Source organism: Dermochelys coriacea, chromosome 1 (genome assembly GCF_009764565.3).
Source record: "Dermochelys coriacea isolate rDerCor1 chromosome 1, rDerCor1.pri.v4, whole genome shotgun sequence".
In the NCBI taxonomy this organism is placed as follows: Eukaryota; Metazoa; Chordata; order Testudines; family Dermochelyidae; genus Dermochelys; species Dermochelys coriacea.
Genome location: NC_050068.2, coordinates 143,265,215 through 143,277,388, shown reverse-complemented (window position 1 = coordinate 143,277,388; position 12,174 = coordinate 143,265,215). Strand labels below are relative to the sequence as shown.

Below are 12,174 nucleotides of genomic sequence, written 5' to 3'. Positions count from 1 at the left end.
TCAGAGCCTTTAAGCTCTGCATGACTGGCTGTGCTTCTGAGGAGTTTAGAAGCTTTTCAAGACCAAAGCTTTGAATCTGAGGCACTTAGCAGCTCTGAGAGCCCATTCTTTTTCTCTTCCAATGAGCTGAGCTGAGCGGATCTCTGAACATTGATCAGCCCCTTCTTTCCCTCCCCTCCTCAACTGTTTGGTCAGCTAGCCTTCTGGCCTAGACACGCCTCTCAGGTATACCAGGGGACTGCTGATTATCCAAAGCCACAATCATGAAGATTCTCTTCTGTTTTGAAGAGATCTCTTCACAGAAGATACCTTGGCAAGAGAGTGTGGGGAAATTTGCATGTTGCCTGCTACAGGCCTGGGGTATTAGTTCTTTACTTGCGTGAATACTAAATTGACATTATTTTTAAAGAACACCCTATTTTAATACATCTAGAACTCTGTTTTTCTACTGGGGAACATAACACATGATAAGCACTAAATGATAAATATTTTCAGAACATCCATACATTTACATATTAAAATATTACACGATAGTAGTCAGAAAAAGCCCTGTGTATTTAAGCACAAATAACAAGCTTTCTTCTTTCCCCAAACCCACTTGATAATTTTTTTGTCTGTCCACACATACTTTTCAAACAGGAAAAGAAATATCGCTTTCAGAACCAGGTAGACAAAATGAAAGAAAAGGTGAAAAATGTAGAGGAAAAATCAAAAGAATTTGTTAATAAGGTGGAAGAGAAGAGCCATGACCTCATTCAGAAATGGGAAGAGAAGTCCAGAGAGTTCATTGGCAACTTTTTAGAGCTGTTTGGACCCGACGGAACTTGGGTAGGTACTTCATTCCAGGAATTCTGTCTGCCTTTGATTTATTCTTCTCTTAACACAGACCCATAGCAAGTTCTTTTGCTGCAGTCTTTGTTTTGAAAGCCAATCTAGCAGGTCAGTGCCAATTCCACTCATTTCATCCCACAACATGTACCAGAACCACAGTGCAAACATCTCCCACTTCCAATGTCCTTTTCAGGCCAATTTCTGCATTTGTATTTTTAAAAGGCACTACCAATATTATGTAGTGCCCAAGTATGTTACAGTGTAAGACCACATTAGGTAGTACTGTATATTAACAGACACATTGTACATTTATACACAGAGGCCTATTTTCCCCTCCCTCCCGCATCATCAATAAACAGGAGTTATGCACCTATATCAGGGAAAGCTTATACTCCAGAAAATGGCAATAAAGAGACAGGGAAACATTAAAATTCTGAATTTGGCAATATTTTTAAATAGCATAATAAATATAAAAATGGTCATGTTGTAGTCAGGTGTAAATTTATACTGAGAAATTATTTCAGATCCTAATAATCAGACTCATAGGGATGCCTGCAGAGATACACATCTTAGGTCAGGCTTCAAGATGCACTTTTGTAAGTCACTTCTTTTTGTGAACAATTGACCCAGCCACTTTCATCTAGAGATCTCATGGAGCTTCCCAAAGGTGGTCATAGTATTATTTACAGTTCTCATTTTACAGCTGGGGAGACTGAAGCACAGAGGGGTTAACTGAGTCACACAAAATCACCCAGTGAGTTAGTGAAACAATCAGGCGTAGAACCCAGCTGGTGGTCTGACACCCAGCCCCAGGAACTGATCACCAGAGAGACTGGATCCCATGTCACACCTAGAGATCTTTCTTCTTACTGTCCCAGGTCTTATGTTACATTGTAATTAGTTGCAAAACTCAATAGTAATGTAAAAGCAATCAGTAGTTGACACAGGAGTTATTATTAAGGTACTATTGAGTCTTTTCTAACCAAATCTATGATCTTACATTTTGTTCAAAGAGTTCTATACTCTGGGTCATATAGGCCCTGATCCAGCAAAGCCCTTACACACGTGCATAATTTTTAGCATGAGTGTACTCACATGCTTAAAGTTATGCATGTGTGTAAGTGTTTTGCAGAGGCTGATGAACACAGGACCCATCCAGCCACAGGCTTCCTATTGACAAACTGCAAAGGAACTGAGGGCAGCAGTGTACATAACCAGCAAGCGGCCCACCAGAATGCCCTCAGGAGTTTGAATGTGGGCTCATTCAAAGGTACATTAGGATTTAGTCATGCAGTTTCCATTCAATTCAAAGTGGGTCAAGTGGCTGACAACATATGCAAGGCTTTAATTATACATCGGTTACACTTTGTGAGGAAACACAAATGGATGCAACCAGTCAGCTTAAAAAGTTTAATAAAATAAAATAAAATACCTAGGTCTGCCATAGAGCTTATCAGCACTAGAAGTCAAAGTTGTTTGCAAAAGAGAGCAGTATTATTATCCTCATTTTACAGTGGAGGAAACAGATTTAGTACAAACTTGAAGCAGGAATGATTTGCGTATAACGAAAACTGACTATGAACAAATTAAATATTTTCTTTTGTTGTTGCATTTTATAGAACACAATAATAACATACACTTACAACTTACTGATTTGCACTGCTAGTGCATTTCATTAAAGGATCTCAGTGGCTTTTACAAACATTCATTAATTAAGCTTCACAACTCCCTTGTGAGGTGGACATGTCATATTGTAGCTGTTTTGCAAATGCAGAATGAAAGACTGGCACCAGCAAGGTCTATGCATGTGACTCTAAATAGACTCGTATTATTGCACCTCTGGGCCTACCCTTTCCTTCATTCCCTAATTTAGTGTGTCATGTCTAAAACTGGAATGTAAGCTGTTCAGAACAGAGAGTGTGTCTTATTTGTTAGGTAAAGTGCCTAAATCCAGGTCTCCACTACAAACTTTTGCCAACATTGCTGTGTTGGTCAGGGGTGTGAAGAGATGTGAGCTGACTGGTGCAGCTGTGCCAGCAAAAGCCCCTAGTGCAGAAGCAGTTATACCAGCAAGCATGTGCTTTTGTCAATATAATTTATTTCATGTGGCTGGAATAAGCATTACTGGCAAAACTGCTTTGCCAAGATAAGTGGCATCTGCACTATACTAGGCCATGCTCTGAGTCATTGGCTGAGCTAGGAATAGAGGCCAGGGCCTTGACTCAATTCCCTGCTCTAAGCATTAGAAAAAATACCATTGAGAAATATATTATCTTAAACATTAGACATTTTTATAGACAAATTCCTTAGTGAAAAGCACTCGGCTAAAACTCCTGCTAAAGAATATTTGTTGGCCCTCTGATTTAGGATGGCAGATGCAGAGTAGGGAACCAGATGTAATTTTATACAGACACATTTGCAGAGCAAAGTCCCATAAAAGTGTCCGGTAAAGAGTGAAATCAGAGCTGGCACTGTTCTAAGGAAAGCTTTAGTGACAGTGAACTGAGGTGTTTTCAAAAATCATCTTCAGCCTGGCAACTGGAAATTGGTTGTTGTTTTTAATAATGATAACTTGCTATTAGTGTCAAAACTGTTGTTAACATTAATTTGCCACATCATTGTTAGATGTTGCTTTGAATGTTGACATTAAAAGTCCAGGAACAGTTATAGGCATGTTATATTCCTAGATCAGTAATTTGCATGCCATTAATATGCTATTATTATAATTACTATTTGTGAAATAATACACTTTGTGCTGGCATCCCTTTTCTAAAAGATAAACTAAGGGCTGGGCAACCCACTTAAAATCGTATATAATTTCTGGAAAAGGTTAAAATGCTGTTTTTCAAAATTGCAAAGGATGGATAGAATTCATTTGAGAATTTGTTCACCAAGATAGTTTTATACACAATTTATTTCCTTCAGAAGTCCCACAGGTGCTGTGATACAATAATAGTGAATGTGATATAAAACTCTAGGAAAAGAGCCAGACCGAAAGCGGTCTTGCAATCTCACACTTGAATAGTGCAGTACAATGTAAAGCAGATAATGAGCAAGTTCCCTGCACAAACCTGCTGGCAGGTGTGAGTATAACATCCTCTGGTGCTCTGGGCTGAATTATTTGAAGAAAGATGTTCAAAAAGGTCCATGTTTTTAAAAAATAAAAATGGTTATAAAAGTCCCTCAGAAATAGAGCAACATTATAGAAAACTAGTTTAAAGAGCAACCTGCTCAGTTCCCCAACCGGGACATCTCAGCTTCTGGAGAGCAATCCTGATCATTGTTGGAAATATGTTTGACTGGCCAGAGCCTGAAGTCAGTCATATGTGGGCTTCAGGGTCCAGATTGAAAGTATATTATGCACTAAATGCAGGATCCTGGATTTTGATTAGACTGACTGTAAACTGTGGCAGTATGACCCCATTGAAATGTCCATAGTGTATTGTAGAATCAGAAGCTCAAATAGCAGCAGCTGCAGACCTTCAGAGGGAGTTTTCCAATGCTTAGGTTTTTTACCTGGTCACTTTTATTTTGTAAAGAAAACGAGACTTCCATACACAGTAAATGCAACTTTTGCACAGCCCCATAGAACTTCCTAAACCCAAGAAAGACTCTTGCACCAATAGCACTAATGCTTTACAGAGCCAGACCACATCACTTTCCTCTCTTAACCCTCCACACTAAAACCCCCTCATTGGGACTGCTACTGCATCTGATTGTGATGCTGCTATAGGCTTGGAATCTTTGCCAGCATTGATTACACTCTGACAGCGCTGGACTAGTCACACTATTAACCCTTTCCTGCTTGAACCGGTCCTCTACTTAGCAGGCTGGAAGCTACTGCAGAGAGCAAGAACTTCCTGCTAGCCCAGGAGATTTACAAAGCATTGAATAGTTCAAACCTAGAGAGCAGGACAGCAGTATAGACACATGGCCATGGGTGCAGGAGGGATACCAAGCTGAATATTGTGCTGAAGTTGAATTTACTGAGATTGTATCCTCTTCTGCCATTTGGTTTTGCAGCTGAAGGCAGAGTGTGACATTAAGTTGATAATAGCTAATTAATTTTTAGAGTTCTATTCAAATAGAAGATAAAATATAAGGTTGGTGTGGGGGCTCTGGAGTTAATTCAGATTTGTTATTCTAGTTTGGTACTTCACTCCCTGGGCCAGTAGCAACCAGGAGCATGGTGGAAGAAACTAGCTTAGTCCCCAGAAGTCAGAAGGGCCTTCCATTCATTTCAGCAATGCCTCTCGCTGCAGTTGTAGTAGATCTGATGAGCTCTAAAGGGAGCCATCCAACCTTCTTGGCCAGAAGGAAGGTCACCATAGCACAAGATCTTGATGACTTGGGGGAAAAATCAAATTGAGAAAAATCATGGAATTCTTGGGTCCTCCAAGAGGAAAAGAAAAGCAGAAAATACTCAGCAAGCATATGTTCAGAACATTGCATGGCACACTAGCTACTTATGGATTTTTAAATCATGCTAATTGTTATAGTATGTAAGCACCTCATACACACTCATAGATTTATCCTTCTCATAGCCCTATGACTGGTCTAATAGAAAAGTATTGTTATCCCTGATAGAGAATAGAGCCATAGAGTGACTGAGCAATTTACATAACCACACAAGATGTCTGGGCACAGCTGAAATAGATGATCTCCTGTATTCCTGTACTTCAGCCATGAGGTCATGCATGGCACTAGAAACATATGATGTGCCATATTAGAGCAGGTCATTCATTCATGTAACCCTTATTCAGCCTCCAGCACTGGCAAGTATCACATATTTCAAAGGAAAGTTATGATTTGGTTTTTATTTTAACACACCTTGCCAGTTATTTCTCTTTAGAGCAATGGAAAATGAAATCCAACCCAAGGTTTTTGTTAAGATTTCTGGCCTGTATTTGTATGGGTTGTGTGTGTTGTGGTTAGGTGTGTAGATCCAGCTGGTATTCGACAGGCACAGAATTGGAACTCTAGCACTGAGCAGGAGGGGGACACATCTCCATCTTCCGTGCAGCAGTGGAAGCCAGCCATGAGAGGGTGGGGCGGGATTCATCTGAAGATTATTGTCCAGCTCTGATCAAGAGAAGTTCTGGCAGCAAAAAGGGCTCAGAGTTTGGACAGAGAGAAAAACAGCTTCATGAGAAAAAAGGTGACCCAAAAGCTTAACACTGCCAGATGAAGTTGCAGCTAGATGGCAGAGAGCAAGTCACGCAGTTTCGTTGGACAAAAGCTGGCTAACAAGGCCTTGCCTTGCTGTGCAGAACTGTTAGCTAGAAAGCGCTTTTCTTATTTTGCATGGAAATACTCTGGAGGAGGAAGCCTTGGGGCAAAAACTTAAGGTGTGCTTTTAAATCATGTTAGTTAAACTGGTGTCAAAGGCTGTGTGGACACACTTATTTTAGCTTAAGCTAGGCTTATTTAGGTTCTTTAGCCAAAAATAAGAGTTTGCACCAGTTTAGCAGGTTTGTTGGTGCAACTTTCGCATGTAGATAAGGCCTTATTCTTTTCATTAGAACTCGGGTTGCAAGCGGCCACTTGCTCTGTGCAGACTAAAAATATAGGGCATGTGCGAGCAAACACATTTTAACTAACCATCTTTCTAAACAATGGTGTAAACAGGGTTTAACACCTTTCAAACCATGTTAGTGGGTTGTGGTCCAATCCTAGAAGGAAGCCCAGAAGTGGCCAAGATTGTTAACATTGTTGTCAAAAGTGTCAACCCTGCCTATGCTGCTGATTAGAAACATGTTAGTTATAATGTGTTATCTCACACACGGTCACACCTGAGCTATACTTTGCCCTGAAGAAGAGCACAAGTCCAGCTGCAAGCTGTTGAAAGAATTACCAATACAATTCAATGACTCAGGCAGCAGTGAGAGCTCCACAAGAAATAGCCCAGACAGCACTGTCCCCATTCCACCTTGAAGGTTAAGCTCCATGTCTCCTTTGTCACAAACTTAACAGTACATTGCTGCTCTCAAAAGTGACTACATCAAAATGTGGCATTTTTTTTGCGCAAAAGATCCAGTCCATGGGTGAAGTCAATGGAGAACTTCCTACTGACTTGAATAAGGTCAGGATTTCACCCCATACTTGTATCCAGAGTCATCTCCGCTGGCCACAACAACAAAGTAAAGGCCAGTTTGTGCACACATCACATAAGCGCAGTCCCATTGTGATGTGAATAACCAGGGTCGTCTCTAGGGAGGTGCGGGGCCTGGGGTGGAAGTGACTAATCCGTCACTCCGGCCAATTGCACTGGCCCACATGGACCCCCAAAGTGCAGGGCCTAGAGTGGTTGCCCCGATTCTCCCTACTCAAGGGACAACTCTGTGAATAACTACCAGGGTTGCCCAATCTGGCTTTACATTTCTATGACTGACTCCTGTTGGTACAGTGGAGCCAGTCCAGCTAAGCGAGAGTGAAATGGAGTCTGTTCTGGCTCACCCAGGAACCGAACAACTAACTAAATTCTGCCCTCAGTGTCCCTGCAGAGATCTGCAGGATGTGTAGTGTAGCTGGAAAGCTCCCAGAAGCACTTTTGCATCCACACGAGTTTGCTGGGTACCAAAACCATTTGGCTTGTAAAGTGTGAGCATTTGCCTAGAATGAGTGAGAGGCAACACCACAGGGGACTCCAGGGTGCCATTTTGACTGACCATATTTCAGAGCAGAAATGCATGTTAAGCCTCTACCTTTTCTCAAGGTCAAAGAACCTCTCCCCTTATGCAGGTAACTGTCCCCAACTGGCCTCCCAGCACCCAAGCTCTCCCCCACCCCGTTGCTGTGCCTGACTCACACGGCCTCTTTTTCAAACTGCTTTTCAGAAACAGATGTTTCAGGAGCGAAGTGGCCGAATGCTCCAGGCCTTGTCACCGAGGCAGAGCCCAACCAGCAGTCCAACGCGTGGCCGCTCTCCATCTCGCTCTCCGTCGCCGCCCTCCCCCTGGGTGTTCAATAAAGCCTCACCTCCTTCCTCTCCGAAAGTGGCCTCAGCCTCAATGAGCAGCATGAGCGAAGGAGATGAGGATGAGAAGTAAAGAAAAATAAACAATACAAAAAAAAAAATAAAGATACCACCACTCATATAACCTGCAGGTGGCTGGGAGGAGAGGAACTACATACAGCTTTTTCTGACAGAGGCGAGTGCACTGTAGGAAAAGGCATTGCAAGGAAAGTGGTGCATTGCAAGGGACGAGATCTCAGGAACAGCTCATCTCTGCCCCATTGGGGCTCAGACACACCCAGACAACTAACACACACGTGACCTTGGAGTAAGTACCTGTCACTAGTCACCACTTGCTGCAGCTGCTAGGGCCAGACAAGAACCTCGGGGAATTTGCACCCAGGGGAACATTCAACCCCTGAGCTAGGCTGAGTGACCATGGGCATAGCAGCAGCACTGCGTGAAGAGAAAATTGAGCCACTTCTGGACTCTGCATGCATCTCGGGTGACCCGACAATATTAGGTGCTTGCTCTTCTATAGGCATCTATACCCCGCCCCCTCCATCTTCGGGAAAAAAAAAGTGTCCTGATTTTTCACACTTGCTCTCTGGTCACCCTACTAAACTTGAGCCCTGCTAGCGTGATGAGGTCTCTCGTCACAGCAGCAAAAAGCTTCTTCATTACAGGAAATGTGTTTTTTTTCCTTTCAAAATAAAAAAAGCCACCAAAAAACTAAACCAGGCCAGTGCAATGGGGATCTGGCCAGTCAGCAATGGAGATGTATCGAACAGATTGAGTTTAATAAATGTTTGCTGACCAGGCCTTTGTCAGGGCATGTGCAAAGGTGAATATAGTGTGAATCCAGTTTGCGTTAGCAAATCTTACTCCTTGTTCCTAGTGCCTCAGAAGCCACCTCTTGTGTTCTGGTTTTCTTTGTGACATTGCTTTGAAGGCTGCAGTGTAGGACAGCGAATGTTCTAGCTGGGATTTCTTGTCGGGGGGGGGGAAATATTTTAAAGAATTGGGCTGTTTTAATGATTACCTTAAGAAAACACAGGAACCAAAGCCCCAGGAGAAATGTGGCTGAGGGACTACAACACCTTTGGAGATGTCAGTTATCAACCGACTGTCTATGCAACAGCGTTTCTGCCCATCCCATGTATCAATCAGATCAATCTTAAAACTTTTGGCATATCTCTAAACAAGACAAAAGCATATACGCACTGTACGTTCTTTTACAGCTAGGTATACAGTACATGCATGCACACACATGGATATGCATTCCCAGTCTGGGATCCAGTTAGCTGCCTGCTGGCAACTGCCTTTAATACATCCAAACATGGGGAGCCCAACTGGAAAATAATGAAACTTTATGCGTAGAATTAGATGCTGGTGTTTTCTCTCCTTCCCTCAGAGCATCCTCAAATCCCTAACGGAGCCATAAAGACATCAACTTTAAGAAATTTTCTCCTCCTTTTTACACGATCATGTTGAAATCACCAGCCTCTCAGCTCAGCATGAGATGAGACTTCGCTCATACTTCATCTACGCCAGATCAGCAACCACTGGGAGGGGTGGCTGTTTGATTGTGTGACATACCGCTCTGTGGCTGGCTGAACTACCTCCCATAAGACTCCCGCGTTCCTCCCAACCTGGAAAATGAGATTAGAAACTGATCAGACAGAATTACAGAGAAATGATCTGTTCCATTCACCTCTACAGCAGGGGTCCCCAAATTGTGCAGCATGCCCCCCTAGGGGCCAAGGAGGAACATTTGGAGGAGGCAGCCCCCACAGGGGCAGCAAGGGAGCACCACCCAGCTCCACTCCCACCCCACCCCAGCTATGGTTTCAGCCTTGGCTACCTTACTCCTGTCCACGTCCCCCACTCCTGGCCCCAAGGGGGGTGCTCAAGGTAAAAAGTTTGGGAACCACTGCTCTAAAGGCTGCTGCACTGGACCTACCTATGTTCTTATGCTGGCATGTGAAGTGTTTCTCCATCCAATCCACTAAGTGGTTTGGGCACCAAACCAGCAAGGCATACTAAACCTGCAATAAATTCCAATTTGCAGCCTGCCCGGCTGCTAGAACAAGGAATGGCATGGACAACAGTAGCCAAAAGCCAACTGCTCCACTTGCTTCCTTCGTGCTGTGAGCACATCACAGTGTGAAAGTTACTGTAGATTTTAGTATTCTTCATTTTGTTGGTTTCCTGTACAGACAGGACAACACACCTCCAGTGGGAAGGAGAGAGAGGCAGGGGGATTAAAAAGGGTGAGATCAACCAGCAAAAGAAGAGGATTTTGCTTCAGCCCACGAAGAACAGACTAACAGTAACATTTCAGAGAGGCACCAAGAATAGGAGTTTGTGAAAAACAGGTGTTGGTGTGTAAATGTACAGTGTGTGTTCATGTATATCAAGGTCCTGGCAGCAGTTTATCCTCTGGCTGCATTCCCTTTCCCTGCAGAGTTGGAAATTATTGGTAATGAGCCCCACCCTCAGCAGTTTCCAGGTGGGCCACTGAAGGACTCTAGCACCAGGCCCCCAAGCCAACCCTGTGTTTTCCCTCTAATAGCCAAGTATTCCATTATCCACCCAGCAAGGCCTAGCTGATTGTTCATATGCAACCTCAGCCCAGCCCTTATCAGACTCTCTCTCCAGGAGAGACATCCTTGCCGAGTAACTGGTTTTCTGGAGACACCACCAGTCCCTTTACAGAGTTGCAACAACAGGCAGCTATCATAGTACCAGGGGCACTCACTGCTTCTTTCACTAGAGAGAATGACAAGAGGGCCACAGAGTCTGGCTGCCATCTGCCCTGTGAGAGAGGATGGTGTAATAAAAACCTTCCTGTCCACCTTAAGCAACCAGCTACTGTAATTTCATCCCTAGGGTGTGCTTGTTTGTTCTTCTGATTGCTCCATTCCTCAGTTTTTCCCATCACAAACCACCCCTTCATAGTAAGAACAGCCTGCTCTCTATGGTGCTGTTTATACCAAGAAGCCCTGTCCAAATGAGATTGAGGCTGTCAGGGTTGGTGGGTTTTTTGTTGTTCAAACAATGCCCTCTGTTCAGCAAAGTTTTGGAGGAAAATTAAACTGCTTGGCTAGTAATGGGAAACAGGACAGACACTCACCAGAATGACCTCATTTTAAGCTTAGCTATTGCTCCCAGAGTCACGTGTGGTTTACCGAGTGACAAAGCCATATACCTGTACCAGACGTGTGGTCTGCGTTCGGGATAAGACTAAGCCCGAGCGCCTATTCTCTTGGTATGGATACCACCCTCCATGCGTATCTCCACCACACACAGAGAAGACAGCTAACCTCCTTACCATCTCTGGACATACAGATGGTGATTTGCACTTTTTGGTCATCGCTGGGTTTCATTTTTTATTTTTAATAAGTGTTGCTTTATTGTGTTCCTATTTATAAGCCTAAGCTCCATGGGGAAAATAAATTAAATGCAACAGAGAGTGCAGGTTGCCCTCTTTATTTTACTACGGCTCTGCCGAAACGTTCTTTGGTAACATCAAGCCCATGTTCTAACCCCAGTGGCTCCATTATGGACATCCCCTCTCTCTACAGCCACGATACTAAGTGAGCTGAAAAACAGCACAGCCAGACATTCCGACTTGTCCAAACCCCTGCTGCTAAACTCATCCACCTACCAGTTGTCTCTCCTAGCAGCTCCTTGCCAACCTTCCTCCTACTCTTTCCTCCTACTCTCAGCTTTGCAGTGTATGCCTTATGTTTCCTGTACGCCAAGCATCTGCCTTCACCACCTTCAGACCCATTTCTTCCAGGAGTTTGTCCTGTGTGGCTGTCTTCAGTATTGCTTCCTCCCACACCTGCACTGCTGTCCCATGTTTTGTCTTGTCCCAGATGGACTGTAAGCTCTTCAAGCCAGGGAGCAGCCATCTCTTATATACTAAGTTATATAATTAATTAAAGAGTAGAAAACAGGATTTTACTCTCTTTCTGCTACAGTATAGCTTCTGTTAGACGGCACCCATAATTGGTAGGTATGTGACCTTTTAATTAATTTCCAATTAATATTAAGTTGTTAAAGATAAGGGCGCAATAAAACCCAATTTAGCTTTCAGGTTCAAACTTCTAGGTCAGTTACAGAAAATGTATTTAGAGAGGACCACTAGGAAACACTTTAGTGATACAACTGAACTTTATTCAAAAGGAAGATGATTAGTTAGGCAGACAGGCATGCAGTTACCACATACACAAACACTACACTCAAAGATGAAATGGTGTATCAATGGATGATCAGTCCACTGACAAGAATGAAGTACTGTACAACCTTATAATCCTGGAAACACCCACCTCTCCCCATGATGTTAATTGGAACTCCCATGCAATTAGCAAAACTACTTT

The 12,174-nt window shown here is 43.3% G+C and overlaps 1 protein-coding gene across 4 annotated transcripts in view; it reads left to right on the top strand.

Annotated features, from left to right (window-relative positions):
* Window positions 1–11,261, top strand: part of PCYT1B (phosphate cytidylyltransferase 1B, choline) — a 47,398-nt gene extending 36,137 nt beyond the window's left edge. For 3 of the 4 annotated variants that reach the window (XM_038370745.2, XM_038370718.2, XM_038370727.2), the window contains 2 exons: window positions 640–828; window positions 7,668–11,261. In XM_038370745.2, coding sequence (XP_038226673.1) covers window positions 640–828; window positions 7,668–7,880 — 402 coding nt within the window. In that variant the 3' untranslated portion in view covers window positions 7,881–11,261. The remainder of the gene's footprint in view (window positions 1–639; window positions 829–7,667) is intronic. The other variant, XM_038370755.2, reaches the window with a different exon arrangement.
* Window positions 11,262–12,174: the final 913 nt, after the last annotated feature.